We start from the raw sequence: 19523 nt of genomic DNA on the forward strand, positions 1-19523 counted from the left end.
TCGGTGTGTGATGCGCCAGCCGGGGGCCCCCTGGAGCAGAAGAGAAGGAAGGCTCCCCTTGGCAGCTCCTGGAGATGCTGCGCTCACAGGGAGGCGGAGGCGGCGCTCGCTCTGTGAACCCTGCTCTCCCCCGTGGCTTGCTCCCTCCTCCTTTCTATTTCTGTCTCTTAACCTCAGCGCTGTGCTGGTGTTTGCTTTCTAAATATACCATGCCGTATGTCCCTCCTCCACTTCCCTCCGTGGACAGTGGTCCCTCTCCCCAGGGCAGAGTGTTCGCACTAAAGACATTTGGCATTAGCTGAAATATTAATGGATTGGGACCTCCATTAAAACAGGCAACAGGGCCAGAGACCTTGAAAGTTCACTTTAAATGTCCCTTCCCGTTAATGTCAAATCCCTGAAAACTGTCCCTTTAGCGCACCTTTTGGCCAGCAATTCAACCGAGTGTTAGCATGGAAATACACTAAAGCCAAAAGAGATTTGTATAGAACATAGGGGCAAAAGAGAGAGGCCATCAAAATGAGTAACCCGACTTTCTAATGACCAGCCTCAACAGTATTTGAAGAAATAGAAGCCAAGGCTGCAGTTCCACTCAATGGTGCCCAGGCGTCACATGCAAGAGGTCCTAGGCTCCATTCCCAGCACAGAAAAGAAAAAAGCCTATAGCATCTAGATGGGTCAATGGGTGAAGGCACTTGCCACCAAGCCTGAGTCTTATTCCCAGGACCACAAGCTGGAAGAAGAGAAATGACTCCAGAAAGTTGTCTTCTGACCTCCACACACACACAAACATGCTCGCTTACGCGTGAACATGCAAAAACACAAAATAAATGTGTAAAAGTGTAATACAATTTAAAATTCTAACCCTTGAACTCTAGCCCCGTAGGATCAATCAAGGGGTTCACACCTATGTTTCAGGACCTGCCACAGCTCAGGTCACACAGTGAGAGCTTAGAGCCCACAGATGCGGTGGCTCAGTGCTGACCTCTACCAAGCACTTGGGAAGCTGAGGCAGGAGAATTGCTAGAGTTCAAGGCCCCCCTGTGATACTGAATGAGACTCTGACTCCAAAGCAAAGCCCCGCAAACCCCCCTCCCCGGCTCTCTGCAGTGGAAGGCGGGTGCTGCTGAGGACAGTGCCTCACGGTACCCTGGACACCATGAGCCCTCACTGCGGAGTTGCCGAAGCACTGGCCGGCTTGGGACATTGATGCTGACGATTGGACCCAGAGGTGTGTGTACCACAGCTCTGTCTAGGGCCAAAGCCTTTTAAAAATCTATTTCCAAGCTGGGCGGTGGTGGCGCACGCCTTTAATCCCAGCACTCGGGATGCAGAGGCAGGCGGATTGCTGTGAGTTCGAGGCCGGGCTGGACCAACAGCCTCCAAAACAATAGGGAGAAACCCTGTCTCGTAAAAACAAAAAAAAATCTATTTCCAATAAGGGAAATAAAGTCTGAAGAGACACCAACGCGATACTGTCTGGTAACTTTAGGTGATGGGAATGTGGGCCAATTCTATTTTCTTCTTTTATTTGCATTTTAAAGGATGTATATGCTAGTGTTTATTACAAGCATGAAAGTGAAGAGCTTTACTCCTGCAGCCCAGGGTGCAAGTGTGTTCCCCTCAGCACTTGGCTCTGCCTTATGGGCCTGTCCATCCCAGTGAACGGACTCCCGCGAGTACAGTAAATGCAGGGTCAGACCGCGCAGCAGCAGCTATGGTGCAGTGAGGATTTGTGGTAGAAAACCACTCCAGGCCCCAGCAGACAGCTGCCTTGGAGTCTGGTTTCCACAAGCTCCATGCCAGGCAGGCGTAATTAAAGAAGTCTAGTAAGAACGACTCCATGTAGGGAAGGGTGGCTGATTTGAGGTTTGGCTCTGCCACTTATTCCCGGGGTAATATAGTGCCACTTTTAAATCTCTGACCCAGTTCCTTAGCTATAAAACAGTGATGGTGGCCGCCCTGCATCTGCAGTCCATGAGATGCTCAGAGTGAGAGCCCGTATGACTCATGTCTCTACCCAAGGCACTGCTGTTCATGCCCCTCCACTGTCCCCCTTCTCCTTTGGGGACATGCCTCCCCTCTTCTTGGAGTTAAGGGACCCCCACCCTCTGATTTTAGGAGTAGCTTACCTTAGCCCTTGCCGATCAGAGAATCCTGGTCTTAGGGCAGGACAGGCAGAGGTTCAGGACCCAATCAGAACCTATCTGACCCTCTCCTGGTCCTGGGAATGCAGAGCTCACTTTCTATGGTGGTCACTAAAGGAAAGGACAATGACTTTTTCTGGGCAGGCTGCCTGGATTAAAGCCAACAGAACAAGATGGAGCAGGATGGCCCAGACAGTCCAGGCTGGCACATTGCATCTCTTGTTGGTACTGTGGGTCTGTTCCTTATTTCATAAGCCCACCGAGTCCCTTTCCACAGAAGCCTGTGAATCTGTGTGATTGGGATTTCCCTGCTGATGGCCTCCAGGGCCATCCATCCCCTCTCTGGCAGGATTCTGACTTCTTCCCTAGAACCTTGGAGCCTGATGCAGATTCTGTCTTACGGAAAAGGACATGTGCAGAGTGAGAGCAGGGCAGTCTGAGATGCGTCATGGTCTGAATAACCCTTCTGAAACCCACTTTGACATGTATTGCCCAGAAGCCAGCTGTGGGTGCTGTGCACCTGTAACCACAGCATTCAGGAGGCTGAGGCAGGAGGATTGTGAGTTCTGGCTACCTAAGGGGAAGCAGAGGGTTTAACTGTGGTTATAACAGCACTAAGGGTGGGCCCTCAATAAAGGGCTAGGGCTGGAGCTCCACCTTCTGGAAGGCTTAGTGTCATTGTCACACATGAGTGTCACACAGCAGCTCAGGCCTGCCCCTCTCCAGCTTTGTTCTGCCACAGGATTGTGAGACCCAAAGCCCTCCTAAGTGGAACCTTTCCACCATGGAGGTCTGGCTTCCAGAACCTTCTAATCCTATAACAGAAAGTAGCTAGCTGTGGACAAAACCACAGCTACTGTTTCTCACCAGCAGCTGGGGATGAGCTGGCCTTGCTTTAACGCCACCTTGAGCTCGCTGGGGGTGTGGAGATGCTCCCACCTCGACCCCGCCCTACTCTGTTGCCTGCTCTTCTGGAAGGACATCCAACGTGAAGAACAGCTCTGAGACAGCTAACCTCTTCGAGCCTGGGGTGTAGGACTCTGACTCCTCAGGAGGAAGAGTGGTACAGGGCAATAGTGATGAGTGATACCCGCCCTCTGGATCCTCCTGAATATCAGCCTGCCTACCCACTGCCAGCATAGACCCTATCCTATACCCACTGAATCCCTCTCTCAGTAATGCCTGTGAGGCAGTGCAAGGAAACTGTTTAGGGGCTGCTAACGACAGGACACTAGCCCCGTTAACCGCCAAGCTACATACCGTGGACAAGGCACCATCAGCATCACAGCCCCAGCATCTGCCATGGGCAGAGTGACTGGCCCCTGTTGAGCTGGGCAGTGAAGGATGGTCACCTAGCAACTAGGAAGCCAGGGTACATAAGAGCTTCCGGGGCTGATGGGATGGGAAGAATAGAGCTAGAGGCTTAAGGAGCAGGCTTGAGCCACTGCCCGTTAGAAAGGCTACTAGGATTGGTGCTAGTCACAGGAGAGGCCCCGGGTAGCCCATCAGCTCAGCTCTGCCAGCAGGAGAGGGCAGGGGAGGGAGTGGGACTGCACTGTGGAGACCTGTTTCTGGTGGGATGGATGTAGAGACTACATTGTATATTACCAGGGTTCACCCAGGAGTGTTTACACGGAAGTGGGCTACTCCTTGGGATCATGTGGTTTAGAAAGGCAAGACACCAGGGAGAGAGAAGGCCACCAGCAGGGCCACCAGCAGAGGCCCGAGGTGCAGTTGCCTGCCTTTGTCTTCCCTTCCTGCTGTGTAAGGACCGTATTACCATCACTCAGATGAGAAGACAGTAGGGCAAGTGAGCCGTACAGGGACTTAGAAACATGACGCAGCTTGAATGCAGTGGGTGGTGGTTAGACTTCTTGTCAAGAGGCTGGGAGAAGCCCAGGAAGGAGACACAACCTTCCCTGGACTCTGACCCTGCCATGACCCCAGGGTCAGTCCCAAGCATGTCTGCCTGCCTCTCTATAGCAGGAAGAGCCTTAGAGGTCCAGGGCATCCTACTGCCCAGGATAGGACAAGGGTGGGGCTGCTAAAATGATGAGTCACATACACAGAAAGAGGAAATGAGGCCCTCTGGTGGTTTGGATGGGAATGGCCCCACAAACTCCCATGTGAACACTTGGTCCCCAGGTGATGGCACTATTTTGGGAGGTTGTAAAACCTTTAGGAGGTGGAGCCTATCTGGTGGGAGAGGATTGTTAGAGGCAGGCTTGAACATTTCCTTCCTACTCCTGTTCCTTCAAGAGGTGAACAAGTAAGGTATCCCAGATACACATTCCTGCTACCATGGACCCACCATGGTGGGGTGTATCCCCTTAAACTCTGAGCCCAAACATCCTTCCTCCTATAGATTGCTTCTCAGCAAGTATTTGATCACTAATATGGGCCCTTACCTCCCACTGTACACTAAAATAGTTAAATATAAAAGTGTAAAACCACAGGAGAGCAGTGGATATCTCAGGGAGGGAAAGACTTCTCTAAACACAAAGCAGCAGAAAGCAACAAAAACATTTAAAACCATTTTCAAGGGGCTGGAGCACCAGCTCAGCAGTTAAAAGCACTGGTTATTCCTTCAGAAGATTGGGGTTAGATACCCAGCATTTACATAGATAGACCACAACCTCCTGTAACTCTAGTTCCAGGAGATATGATGCCCTCTTCTGGATTCCTTGGGTACTGCACACACATGGTACACATAGAAAAGCAGGCATATATATATATACGTATATATATATCATATAAATAAAATAAATATATATCATATAAATAAAATATATATCATATAAATAAATTAAATCTTTAAAACTTAAAAAAAGCAATTGACAGACTGTAAAAATGTTTCTGCTTGTAAATGGCACAGACATATTTTCTTTCTTCTATACAAAGATTTCACAGTGGCAGGAAAAGAATGAGCACCTTAGTAGGGAAAACCTGTGGAAGTGGTAAGAGCAGCAAACATTTACAGAGCACCTCCCACTGCCAAACACTGTACTGAGTGATGGGAACCCGTCACATCATTTAGCTGTGTTGGGCCTAAGAAAGGCTCTGATGCGAGGCCCAGTGTAAGCTCCTGAGCCTGGCTAGAGTTTGGCGACCTGTCTCTAACCTGTAACCTCCACGTGGGGGTGACTCAGCCAGACCTGATGCAAGATTGCCCCCTGAGCTATCTGCCTGCTTGGTGGGATGCTATTGGCCCTTACTCCTCAGGTCACCTTACCCTATCTTAAGATTCCCATCCCCTACCTCAGGCCTATATAAGTTCCTGCCTGTTGGAATAAATCGAGATCCTGCTTCGACAGATTCTAGACTCAGCATGTATTTGTCAGCCCCGGGAAGAGACCGGCTGGACGGGCCCTTTCCCCACTCTACCTGCTGGGGAAGACCCTGCAAGGTGAGGACCCCATGTCCTAGAGGAGAAAATGGGGCTTTGGCTTTGCGTTTTCCACTGATGTCAGGTTGCTGTTAGTGGGCAGGGTTGGAATGGCAGAACCCGCTTTCTCTCCACTACCCCAGGCTTCATGGGTATGAATGTTTTGGACACATTCATGTATTTGCATCATTTTCATGTCTGTTGGATCCCCTGGAACTGGGATTGCAGCTGACTGGTTGTGAGCCACTATGTGGGTGCTGGGAATCAAACCTTGTTCCTCTTGAAGAGCAGCCAATGCTCTAAACCACTGAGCCATCTCGCCAACCCTGAAAATTATATTTGATATTTCTATATGTAAAATATATTGTATAGAATATATTATACCAGGGCTGGAGAGATGGCTCAGAGATTAAGAGCACTGATTGCTCTTCCAGAGGTCCTGAGTTCAATTTCCAGCAACCACATGGTGACTCACAACCATCTGTAATGAGATTTGGCGCCCTCTTCTGGCACGCAGGTATACATGCTGGCAGAATACTGTATACATAATAAGTAAATCTTTAAAAAATACCATCTATTTCAGAATATATACATGCACATATATAGAGAGAGATATTTAAAGGTGTATATATTATTAATGAATATACACTCTATATTAAGTTTGTCAGGCCATTCACAAAGACCATTGTAATTTTTTCCTATCAAATTGAGCAAAATCCTCCCCTCATGGGGTTCTAGAGATGGAAGACAGGTCCTTGTGCATGATCCACTTCTGAGTCTCATCTCCAGACCTTGGCTTTTTTGAGATCAGGTTTTGCTATTTAGTCTAGGCTGGCCTCCATTCATGGTCCTCCTGCATCAGCTGCCTGAGTGTAGGGACTGCCTGGGACATCATAGCTGGATAACTGAACTCAGGGTGGGAAACATCTCAAGACCCAGAACTCGGTTCCTCTGTCGAGTGCTGGAGAAAAAGTGATGTCCCTGGAGGTCATTTTGGGAAGGTTTCCAGAGCCCCTGTAAAGACCCACACACTTGATGGCAGAGCCGTTCCACTTGCCTTCCGACTGTCTGAAACTCCTCGGCTGCTGCCCCAGGCTGACTTGATCAGTCACAGCCCTGGGCTCTCATGGTCCTGTCTCTGATAGGCTCCTCAGTGAGAGGCAGGGAGCAAGGACAATGAGGCACCTGCGGACGGGATCCTGGGTGGTCACCTTCTGGTTCCTTTGTACCTGAGGGTAGGCATGCATCTGTGGCCTGCCCTGGATTCCCAGTGATTCTCCTACACCCTGCCAGACTCTTGAAAATCCACTGCTTTGTCTCTTGGGACTCTCTGAGTTCCCTGTCTTCTGCTGCTGGGTGGGACATCTCTTGACCTAGTGATTTCTAGACCTTATCCTAGGGAAAAAGCCCGGAGAGTGGGAAAACTATAAGAACATTTGCTGCTGCAACTAAGCCTGGACACCAAACAGGGAGGCTCTCGGGCCATCTGACAACCATGCGTGAGCAACTGACTACACAGCTGTGAAAAATCGGGTGGGGGGCAGAGAGGGGGCTTGGGGGTCATGAGCACCAGCCACTCTTCCAGGGGACCTGGTCAGATTCCCAGCACCTATATGATGCTTTCCAGCTGCCTGTACTCCAGTCTCAGGGGAATCTATTCCCATTTTCTGGTCTACTTGGCCAACAGGCACCCACATGGTGCATAGAAATACATTCTGGAAAGATACCCATACACGTAAAATGAAAATAAAGGAAATTCCTAAAAAAAATCAGGTTGTAAAAAGGATAATGAATAATGTGGAAATACATTTAAGAAATATCTCAAATGAAAATACAATGTTCCTTATGGTTCTAGTTTTTCAGTTTTCTGTTCTTAGGCTGTGGGTGGCTTTATTTCCTTTGAGTTAACTTTGTTTTATCTTTTAATTTTCTGGTGTTCATCTCCTCCTCCTTCCTTGGAGACAGAGTTTCACTCACAAGGCTAACCTGGAACTCACAGACATCACCCGCCTCTGCCTCTGCCTCTGCCTCTGCCTCTGCCTCTGCCTCTGCCTCTGCCTCTGCCTCTGCCTCTGCCTCTGCCTCCTAAATTCTGGAATTAAAGACATGGCTACCACACAGCACTAATATTAATGTAATTTTTTTAGACTTAGACTTATATTTTATTTTAATGTGCATGAGAATTTTACCAGCATGTATGGCTGTCTGTGTACTGTGTGTGTCTGGTCCATGGGAGTTCAGAAGAGGGCACCAGACCTTGGGACTGGAATTACAGACAGCTGTGAGTCACCATGTGTGGGTGCTGGGAATCAAACCTAGGTCCTCTGGAAGAGCAGCCAGCACTCTTAACCAATTCTGTCTAAATCACAAAGTATAACTCTACTGAGTATGTCATTGTTTAGAAAGATTTGTGGCTGAATTTTGACACCACAGCTCTCTTTTCCTAGCCTTCAAAGGGGGACCCCACAAGCCAAGAATGTCACTGCAGAGGCCAGGGTCTAAGCGCTGCAGCTGGATCCACGCACTGGTTACCAGCCCCCAGGCTGTATGTAGCCAGCGTGGTGCCTAGGCCACAGTAAACAGTAGCTATTATTAAGGAGAAACCTAGTCTCAGAGATGTGGCCATGACGGCAGACGGATGGTGGCCTGGAGGACACCAGAGGGCAAAGGACTGGAGCACAAACTGCCCCACAGCCCCTGCCACCATGGGTCACTCCTGGTCTCCTGAGTACGGTATGTGAGCACAGCTACCTGCAGTGGGACCCAGGTCCAGGCTGGTGCCGTTCAGTTCCTCCTCCTCCCAGAAGTACTGTGGTGGCTGCAGGAGCCGGGACTCCTCGCTGTCCTCACTGGGGAAGCCCGAGCCCGGGGCTAGGCCGGCGCCCAGGCCCATGGCCTCACTGGGCTCCTCTGAGTCCAGTGGCTCAAAGTCAGTAGGCAACAGAAGATCAAGCAGGGATGTGGAAGTGAGGCCCTCAGGGCCAGGCTCATCCATGCTGACTGCACAGGCGCCCAGGGAAACTCCTGTGAACACAAAGCCAGACATCAGAAGGAATGGCGGCAACAAGGACTGGCAAGACATACCACAAAGACGGACACTTCTCAGCACTGAGGCGTCAAGGGGACCTGAGATGCCTTGTAATGTGTCCAGCCTCGCCTGAGACAGCGGCAAAAGGGCCAGCAAGGAGTGAGGCCTTGATGACCCTGCTCCCCTCATCCCCAGGGTGCTCAGGGAGTTCCTCTGCCCAGTCTGGTAGCACTGCCAGACACTGCAGGCACACTGCATGTGACAGTGCTCTCTAAGTTTGCATCCCAGCCTGTGTTGTAATTTTGCATCACAGCAGGTCTCCCGGGTGCAGTTTAATAACCCCACCATGCAAGGCTGCAGGGCAAACTTACCAGTGCTGGTAATTCTGTGTGTTTATTTAGAATTGTGGGCCCTCCTGATTTATCAAGACAAAATAAAGACCAGACTACAAATTAGAAAGGTCATCCTCTTTCCCTCTGTCACTGAGAACAGCAGATCTGTACTACTGACCAATTTCACTGCTAGCTTGGTCATGCCATTCATTACATGCTTTGGGAAGTCACTCAAGGACCCCAGGTCTCACCTCCTCACCTAGAAGACCAGAAGTCGATGGACACGCCCTGTGCATCCTTCCTCAGACTAAAAACACCAGTGGTGTGGGGAGGGCAGGTCCAACCCCCTCCCCCACCCCCACCCCTGCACTGGATGTGGACTGTGACCTGCTGTGACTATAATGAAGGGAAGATTTCAGTGATGTTTATAATAAAAACAAGACCTCATATTTTCAGGGCCATGTGCAAAATGCTTTACAAACAGTATCTGAATTTTAATCGCCTCAACCCCTGATGAGGAGGACAGTGCTTGGCTGCTGAAGGAAGGGAAAGGACCACAGCATCCCACCAGTAACTGGGAGAATGTCAGGCATATTATGTACCTGTCAGTCATCCCAGGACCAGGAAGAGCACAGTGACCTATAGGGAAGCATCTGGGTAGGGTTAGTAGGGAGGAAGAGGGCCGGAAGGGGAGGCAGGCAGGGTACCAAGCAAACCAACTTAAACTTGTCTTCCCTGCCTGAGCTGAGGGGCTCCAAGTTCATCCACCAGTCCAGCCTTAGTGTCCACTGTAAAGCATGGACAGTCACTCCAAGCCCCCAGTCCCGGAGGAGGGGCACTTAATGCAGGTGGGCGGAGCTATCTATCCCAGTGAGTCACCCAGGACTGTGTGCATTGCTGTACAGGGACTCGAAGAAAGCACAGAGGTTCAGGATGTCCCCCAGCCAGAGAGCCCTAAGAGCAGACAACAGGCTGCATCTACGAAAAGGCTGAGCTCACACCTACAATCCCAGCACTCTGGAGGCTGAGGCAGGAGGATTATAAGTTTGAGGCCAATTTGGGCTATATGGTGAGATCTTGTTTCAAAACACCCAAATGGAAGGGAGGAAGAGAGAGAGGAATGAAGGGAGGAGAGAAACGGCTGACATGAGTAGCAGGACTCATCACTGTCTCGTGTGGCCTCAGAACCAACTCAGGGCTGACTGTGAGGACAGGAGAGCAGGACAGGATGGCAGGACAAGAGCTGACTTGCTGGTCCCTTCTTCTCTGTGACTCGGAGACAGTCCACTCTCAACAAGCTCGTCCACAGGCCTCACACCGAGCTGTTGTACCTGGGAAGGGGGCTCTGCTGGAAGATAGGACCCAGAGATACTGCTATGCTCCACCTGTGGCTGGGCAGATTCTGGCTCTGAAGTTGGGAATCATAACACCTCTTCCAGAGCAGCTCTAGCTGTCCCAGATACTAGGTCCAAGGCCAAAGGCTGCCAGGCGGGCCTGGCTTCATGAAGCTGAAGCTATGCTCATGTATCCACATTACCAACTCACACATCGGAGAGGACAGGGCATACTCATGGCTTTAAGACATCTAGAGGCCAGAGGGAACCACCGGCATCTTCTTGGTGCCCACCTCTCCTAAGGTTCTCCTTGGTTTCTAGAAGAGGATGCCATGAGTCCTTCCTTCTACTCTGATCCCATCATAAGGAGACCCTAAAACATCTCTTGTTGTTTTTCTAGTCCTGATATTATGGGGAAGAGAAATATCATCCAATGATGGTTTTGAGTCAGGCTGCTGGGTCCAACACAGAAACCACCCGGGTGAAGGGCTCTTCTCTGAAGCTCTGGCTCCAGGAAGGAAGGCACACCTCTGAAATACAACTTTTCAGTTCTTCCCTTGAGGCTGAGTCCCCACTCTCAGACCTGAGACACTCCACCATCTTCACGGTAGGCCTCAAGGCTTTTGCAAGCTTTATTCTCTTAGGATTTCTGGCCAACCTGCCTAGGCTACCCTGATCTAGAACAAGAGCCCATGTAGAAAACAGCCAGGTTAGCAGTGTCCCAGCTGAAAGTCCCGTGTGACAAAGCCAGTCAGGACAAGCTGATGTGGAACTTGAAGGAGTCTGGCTGAGATAGGAAGTGCCCGCAGATTCCAGCTGCACTGCCAGCCCAGAGTCCCGAGCTAAATAAACGGAGTTTGTTCAAAACCAGTCCCTTTCAAACCTGAGCCAGTAAGGACTCACAGGGTGGTGGTGGTGTGTGAATTACACAGAAAGCTAAGTCACGGATAGGCTTTGAGCCCAGTTGTTCTTTGACAAGCCCCAAGAATCCAAAACTCTAGAAAGCTCCCAGGTTGAAGCTTCTAGTTTGGGGATCACGTCTAGTTTGGGGATTTCTGAGGCTTGGGACTAAAGAGATGGCCCAGTGGTTCTTGTCAAGAACATGGGTTCAAGGACTGGAGAGATGGTTCAGAGGTTAAGAGCACTGACTGCTCTTACAGAGGTCCCGAGTTTAGTTTCAGCAAACATATGGAGTCTCACAGCTATCTACAATGAAATCTGGTATGCTCTTCTGACTGACATGCAGGCAGAACACTGTATACATAATAATAAATAAAATCTTAAAAAAAAAGAAAAGAACATGGGTTCAATTTCCAGTACCCACATGGCTCACTACCATCTATAACTCAGTTCTGGGAGGTCTAGTGCCCTCTTCTGGCCTTTGCCAGCACCAGACACACATGGGGTACATGGTACACAGATATATATGCAAGCAAAACACCCATAAACATAAAATAAAATAATAGCAAAAGGAATTTCTGGAGCTTTTTTGTTATTGTTCTAAATTTTACATTTATTCATTCTCTTTGTGTGTTTGTGTGTGTGTGTGTATATATACACACACACATACACAAACACACACACACACACACACACACGTGTGCATGTGCATGGATATCAAAGGATAACTTTAGGGAGTCAGCTCTCTCTTCTACCATGTGGCCTGGAGACACTGAAATCAGGTCATCAGGCTTTGTGACAAATGCCTTCACCTACTGAGCCATCTTGCCATCCCAACAAGTTCTGTTTTAAGTAATGAAATTTGGGGGTGATTTGTTATACAGCCCCAAATTTGACATAGCCCACTGGTACACTGAGAAAGGTTATAAATGGAGTTCTTTCATGTCAAAATACGGTTTGAGCAGCTGAACTCCATTCATTCACCCATTCATTCACCCAAAAGTCCCTTTTGTAAATGCCAGCTTTGCACCAGGCATTATACAAAGGCCAGGCAGATACAGCAACGAGGAAGATATAGTTCCAGGTCTTCAGAGTGCCAAGGAAGCCAGATCATCCCAGTACAGTGTAACAGGTACATAAGAGGCCTAAAGCAGCTGCCGCAGAGTGGTACCATGGTGCCTGTGCTAGCCGACTGTAAGAGAAGGAAGGCAGCCAAGCAGGAAGTGCTGCTGGGAGGGGAGTAAAGCTGGGACAGCTGGGAATGCTCGTCCCTCATCTCCGTCTGCAGGGTGAGCAGGGGTGCTCCCCAAGGAGCACTCACACCCCATACTCCACACGCTGCACTGCAACAAAGCAGTCAAGGCCACATGGCTGGAAGGAGGCCACACTGCTCACAGCTCGAAAGGTCAGTTTTGGTAGGAAGGAATTGGGTCTACTCAAAGGCCAACATCTTGAGAAGGTGGAGGGCCTTCTCCAAGCTCCACCCCTCAATATGCTGGCCCATGAATATCCCTGATTCCTTCCTACCAATTCTCTCCAGAGATGGTCCCCAGCAGATCTTTTAGGTATTTCAGGGTTCCCTACCAATTCTCACTGCGTACATCTCTCTGCTACACTACCCTCTGAAACAGAGTGCCACCAGGGCCCAAGGGTACATATGACTCACCCAGTGTTCCTGGATGAGTAATGCTGTTGGTCCACAGACCACATTTTGAATAGCAAAACTCAGAACAGCCTTCTGACAGCCAAATCTGTACCTACTGCCAACCCCATCACAAAGATGACCCAGTCAGATCCTTCAAAGTGACCATCAATGGACACACCCTGGTACCTCTTCTCCACTCTCCACAGTCACAATCACATGCCCTGTGCTTTAAACCGAGTTCCTAGAGATTTCCAGGACATAACAACCTCCTTTGCTTTCTTCATACGTGCTATGCCTTCTGCATGACTATCCCTTTATTTCTATCTTTCCCACCCGACTCTTAAAGATTTATTTTTACTTTCCTGGAATGTGTGCCGGCAAGTACCATCTGCATGGATGCATACAGTGCCCATGGAGTCAAGCTGGAGGGCAATGGATCCCCTGGAGCTGGAGTTGTGAACCTCAGTGTGGGTGCTGAGAACTGAATCCAGGTCCTCTGTAAGAGCAGCAAGTGCTCCCAACTGCTGAGCCATCTCTCCAGTTTCCCCACCTGCCTAGTTTATTCCTGCCTCTGGACACAGCTCTCTCTCTCCCTCTCCCCCCCCCTTCTCTCTCTCTGGACACAGCTCTCTCTCTCTCTCTCTCTCTCTCTCTCTCTCTCTCTCTCTCATTCATGTTACATGCATGTGAGTGTGTGAGTATGCATGCACATGCAGAGGGCAGAGAATGTCAGATGAACTTTCTCTACCATTTCCTGTTTTATTCCCCTGAGCTAGGGTCTCTCACTGGCCAGCAAACTCCAGACCCACCACTCTCTGCCCCAAAACCTGGGATTACAGGCAGGTGTAGCCATGCCCAGCTTTTTCTGTGGGTGCTGGGATTCTAACCCAAGTCTTCATGCTTGAGTTAGAATCCCAGCAATTACTCTTATCCACTGAGCTGACTTCCCAGTCTCAGATATTTTCTGAGCAACCTTCCCTGGTCACGTGCCTAGCAGGGTGCCATTCTTTGTTATCACAGTCTTGGCCCTATAGTTTGCTTACCCATTGGTAACAATCGAATTGTGCCCCCCCACCCCCACGGACAGTAAGCATTCAGTGTGTCCCTTGACACTGTAGTGTCTAGCTTCTGATACACACCAGGGATCAGCAAGCCCTTGAGTGAATAAATAATAATCGGGTCGGACCCTCCTGTTTTACAGATGGAATCACTGAGGACGCATGGGATTGAGTTAATAGAAAGAGCTGTAATTAGCTGCTTCTCCCCACAGGAAGGTCTTGCAGATGTTCTGTGAAGGAGGTTTGGGAAGCAATTATTTGCTGGGCTGAGCTGCTTAAAACAATATCCAAGACAGCATAGCTATCCCAAGGGATGTAAGTGCCAAGGAAGGAAGAAGGGCTGAGGACTGGAAGGTACCCTTTCCTTCAGACACTCTGCCTGGGGTTCCCACAGCAAACCTAAGCTGAGGTTAGGTGGAGGGCTCTGCCTTTCACAAAGTGCCTCTGGAACAACACGATCCACCACGCATCTCGTATTCACAGGTCCACAGGGCCCTCTTTAGAAACACTTCTATAAACTGCCCTTATTTATTCAACACTTATTTTCTAATTTTAAAAAAACCTAAACAGGTTCTCAGAATCCTGTCCATCCAGTGCCAATTAAAACCAAGACTGGCTCATGAGGAACGTCCCGTCTTATTGGAGGTAGAGTTCACACAAGAAGGTAGGCCACAGAATCATGTGGTCACTCCTGGACTTTTGGTCTGGGCCAAGTGACATGCCAAGCCCTTCCTGGTGATACAAAGATGGACACTGGACAGTCTCTGCCTGCAGGGAAACTAGCAGTTTGGGGGAGAGATGGATCTGAATTGTATAAAGATACCAGCTGCTACAGCAGCCCTCGTTTGCAGAACAGCCTCCCCAGGGCTGGGGAGCAGGGATGGCAAGGAGCCAAATGAGAGAAACCAATCTGGAGAAAACTCATTCATGCATCCCAGGAAGAGGAAAACGTCAGGTGATGAGGGATGTGTGTGCTAATTAAACCCCGAATATCGTACAGGTTCCCAGGGTGCCTGAGCAGCTACACTTTGAGGCCATGAGGAATAAAGCTTTTATCCACACACTGTTTCAGCAGGAATGATAGGAAAGACAGCTTTAGCGACAGCAGGAGAGAGTAAAGTTAGTCTTCCTCAAGAATCTAGGACTCATACTCCACATGGATCCTGAAGAGATGTGACCTGTTCGCCTCAGAGCCTCTGCATTACCTCCTCAGAACCTAACTTAGCTGGATGCAGTGGCACGTGTCTTTGATTCCAGGCAGGGGGACCTTTGTGAGTTGGAGGCCAGCCTGATCCACACAGTGAGTTCCGGGACAGCCAGAGCTACATAGTGAGACCCTGTCTTGGAAAACAAAACAACCACAACGAAACCAACCAACCAACCAAACAAACAAACAAACAAATCAACTTAAGTGTGACTACAGTCAGCTGGACCTAGAACTGCCCAGCACTTCAGCTAGCTGCCCCTAAGATAGTAGTAGAGTTGTGCACTCCCATGGGGGTGGGGGCGGGGCAGATGGTTCTCGTTCAGCCAGGTCTGTATGCAGAGCACTGAGGCTGGGTGCACCCCGGGTCTGCACCTTGACACCTCCATGCCCCAGGTGGGAGCCTCCACTCTCCAACTCTGTCTGCACTCCAGCATCCAGCAGTGATCCCACCCCCAGGATCTCCTCCTCTTCACCCACCTTTCCTGGTGGTTTACAGGCATTAACAAAGACCGAAATCTCACTTTTAAAAAAAGAGGGGGGGACCTGATATCTCCCTGGTTTTCACTCTTTCCCAACCAATTTTCATTCTCTGGAAGGCATACTCTTTTCGATAACTGCTTTGTCTTTGTAGAGACCTCTGTTTTCAAAGGCTTCGGTAGTGTAATTACTCCAGCAAAGTGTGTGCTCGAGTGTGGGGGGGGGGGTGTGCTGCTTCTCAGACCTGCTCACCACGAGAGGACACCAGAGTAGAAGGTGAGCCCTGTCCTCTCTTCAGATAATTGATCTTAATTTAATAATTAGTCTGCCTCAGTGGAGACCCCACCTGACTTAACACCCGGAATCATGCCCCCTCTGTGATTAATTTTCTTCCTTGAGCTCACTGCATTTTCTGTTACTCCGTCACCCCAAAGGGAGGCAGAGAGGAAACGGCACACAGGACGGGATGAGGGGGATCAGCCTCAAGGGAAATCAGAGCCAAACGAGCCCAGAAAAGGGGGCCAAGGAAACAGGCAGGCATCTTGGGTCAAAGAGAGGCAAGGCCCCAGAAGCCTCCCTGCACCCGTCCCACTCAGTCCCGGCAATCTCGTCTGACTGCCACCAGCTGCGCACGGCCCTCCCCGAGTCAGCAGCTTTCAAGTCAGATCCCCCTAAGCCCTTAGCAGACACCAGCATGGGAGGTGGCTGGGCAGTATCTGCCACTCTGCCCCCACAGCCCAGAGTGGCAGCCCAACAGCAATGCTGGAGCACCACCCCTCCCCCACCCCCGCCACCCTCCCCCACCCCCGCCACCCTCCCCCACCCCCCGCCGCCACTCCACGGACGCATGCTGTGAAGAAGCAGCACTCAAGTGAAGCTTTCTCCTACACAAAGGTGTAAGAGAGGCACACCGAAAGACACACACGTGCCCGCACAGGGGCAGAGGCATGCATGGAGAGTGTGGCACCAGAGAGGAGGGAGGGGCCTGACTGTCATCCCACTGGCCACTAGGATGAAGGCCAGGAAAGCCAGGCCTGGGTCCTGACTTGTACTGCTGGCAGGGCTGGTGTGACTCCAACCCAAAGAGACAGCAGACCTTCCACAGAGGGCTGACTGTGCGCATATGCAGAGACGCAGGTGATCTGTGTAGATGTCTGATGCCAAAACCAACGGACACCTCCCCCATCGTGTTGTTAGTTCCTTTATTCGTCTCCAGGGGTGAAAACGTGCTCTTGCTAACTCAGCCTGCTCACGGTGGGCACGGACGTGTGAGGGGCCAGCCCCTCTCAGTCTCTTTGTCTTATTTTATTTTGTATGTAATCATTTATTTAGAGACAGGGTCTTGCTCTGCAGCCCAGACTGGCCTTGAACACCCAATTGTCCTGCCTCCTTAGGTTCCCAAGTGTTGGAATTATAGGTACACACAACCTTGATCACCTACCTTAACTCCCCAGACATCTTCCTGGGGTTCTACCATTGACAGTCCCAAAGTAAGGGCCATCACATGTCCGTATCAAGCAAGGTTGGCTCCTGCCCTCACACAGACCCCCCCTGGAATTTGCATGCATTGCACAGGGTGGGTCTTGGTGGGGTAACTGCCTGAGCACAGTCCCATGCCTGTCTCCACTGGAGGGGATGTGGCTCGGGGCTCTTCACTGAGTCCTGTTGCCCACCCGGCCCAGCACCCTGCTCCGACACCACACCAGCCTTAGGATGGGGTCCCAGTTCCACCCTTCTGTGAGAAGCAGCTCTACTCTGTCCTGATCTGACCCACCTTTGCATCAGCCTTCCCCCCTCCCCTTCTGTGGTGGTGGCTTGCCTCTGAGCCTGTCAAGCTCTTGTGCCCGCCCCCTACACACGCACACACCCCTGAATCCCATGTCTACCCTGGGAAGCAGTCTCTTTCTCTCTCACACAGACATATCCGTTTCTTACCTGCCTCGGGCCCCGACCTGTCACACACCCACACTAACGAGGTACCCGGTGCGACTACTGAATGGAAAACCACGTACCAAGTCTCACACACAGCCCCGTGTGGCGGCAGTGGCTGTCTCAGACCTACCCCTTTGTCAGTTCCTAATAAAGTTGCCCCGCGCAGTCGAGGACACGCGTTCACAACGACACGCACACGCCTTCCCAGGCAAGCTCCACGTACATGTAAACATCCACCTCGGCCACGCAGCTCTCTCTCAGCCCCCCGGCATCCCCGGCCCACGCGGGGGGGACGACGACGACAACGACACGCTGTACCTTTACGATAGGATTTCTCCAAGGGTGTCACCCGTGCGCTTTCGCCTCCCTGCTGCGCCTCCCTGAACCCTCGCGCCCACACACGCACACGCCCCTCTGCCCGGTGGCCGCAAACTGATCACCTGTCACCTGTCACCTGGCGAGGGGTGGGGCGCGGGCACCTTCGTGGAGCGGCCCCACCACCGCCGTCCCTGAGCGCGCGCGTGGCACGGAGCATCCAGCTCCCTGGACACGGCGCTTGTGGGGGGGTGTCCCCCGCTCCAGGCCCCGTGCTGCCGCCGCCTCCCCGCGCGCGGCCGACCCCGCGCGCCCCACAGCCTTTGTTCTGCGGCGCTGCCAGCACCGGCCTTGTGCGCCTTGCGCCCTCGCGGTGCGGCCCGGTCCCACTCACCCGCGGCCAGCAGCAACAGCAGCGGCGGCGGCAGTCGGGCGGCCCGCAGCGGCCGGGCCATGGTGCAGCGTCGCCGCCCGCAGCAGCCGCAGCGCCGCGGCGCCCGGGCCGGCGTCGGGGGCGCGCAAAGCGAAGGCGGTGGCGCGCGCGCGCCCCGTTGGCCGGCACACCCGTCGCTCACGCTCCCAGCTGCCCAATCGATGCAGTGGATGGCTAGGGGGCGGGGTCCTGCTGCGGAGTCTGGCTTCGCACCTGCACATTCAGCCTTGTGCACTTTGCCACTGGGGGACATCCCAGGAACCCCGTCCCGCACGCTTTGTGCAGCAGACCCGCCAGCTGCAGTGAAGGAGAGAAGCAAGGCCAGCAAAAAGGTCTGTTGGGGCACGTGGCCCGGAGTTCTGAAGGCCAGGGAGGACTAGGCTTTGGCAGAGAACCTGGGCAAGAACAGAGAGCTGCTCTGTGCCAGGTGTAATTTATTTATTTTACATTTTATGTGTGTTTTGCCTGCTTGTATGTATGTGCACCAAGTGCATGCTTGATGTCCACGGATGGTTGTGAGCCACCATATGGGGGCTGAGAACTGAATCCCGGTCAGTTCATGCTCTTAACCTCTGAGCCACTACAATGTAGTTTAGGCTCCAACTTCCAGTTGGCTCTCACAGCATGAGCAGATTCGTCCCCGTCACCAGATATCTTGTGAGAGTTGCCTTTCTCTCTAGTCTGTGCTTTCCTTGACATCAAGTTCACTCCTGTGCCAAGCATGATGGAGGCAAACAAGACAGGCATTGCTTTTCCTCAGTCTCAGGAGAGCAGGAACTTTCCTCAACATGTGGGGCCAGTGTCACAACTGAAGGAAGCCCTCAGTCTGCTTCTGTAGAGCACACTCATAGGAGGAATGTTGGACAAGCTGGGTTTGGGAGAAACCTGCTTCCTCAGTGAACAATGAAAGCACCCATTGGAGCATAACTGCCCAGCACCCATAATTTCGTGGGATTTTTATTTTATATGCAGTAAATTAGGGAAAAACTTGTGCAAAATAACAGATTGTAGCCAGACATGGTAGCACATTCATGTAGCACTAGGGAGGACCAAGGTTAAGACTGGGCCTGTTTAAGCTACCGTTAGTGTCGGGGGAGAGGCACTGGAGACACGGTTCAGCAGAGTTTGCTACTCTTCCAGAGAACCCAGATTTGTTCCTAGCACCCACACTGCTGCCTTTAATTCCAGCTCCAGGGAATCTGATGCTCTCTTCTGACCCCTGTGGGCACCTGTACACACATGTCATATATTCACAGAAACACATACACAATGAAGAGACTGGAGATTGGCTTATTGGTCAGGAACGCTTGCTGGCTCTTGCAGAGAACCT

General features: G+C 51.3%; 1 protein-coding gene across 1 annotated transcript in view; it reads right to left on the minus strand.

The window, feature by feature from the left end:
• Positions 1-18266, minus strand: part of Podxl2 (podocalyxin like 2) — a 33747-nt gene extending 15481 nt beyond the window's left edge. Inside the window, exons 1-2 of the mRNA XM_005071149.3 lie at positions 18155-18266; positions 8284-8556 (exon numbers count right to left, since the gene is read on the minus strand). Of these exons, the coding sequence (XP_005071206.2) occupies positions 8284-8556; positions 18155-18215 (334 nt within the window). The 5' untranslated portion in view covers positions 18216-18266. The remainder of the gene's footprint in view (positions 1-8283; positions 8557-18154) is intronic.
• Positions 18267-19523: the final 1257 nt, after the last annotated feature.

Source organism: Mesocricetus auratus, unplaced genomic scaffold (assembly GCF_017639785.1).
Source record: "Mesocricetus auratus isolate SY011 unplaced genomic scaffold, BCM_Maur_2.0 Super-Scaffold_100676, whole genome shotgun sequence".
NCBI classification, from domain to species: Eukaryota; Metazoa; Chordata; class Mammalia; order Rodentia; family Cricetidae; genus Mesocricetus; species Mesocricetus auratus.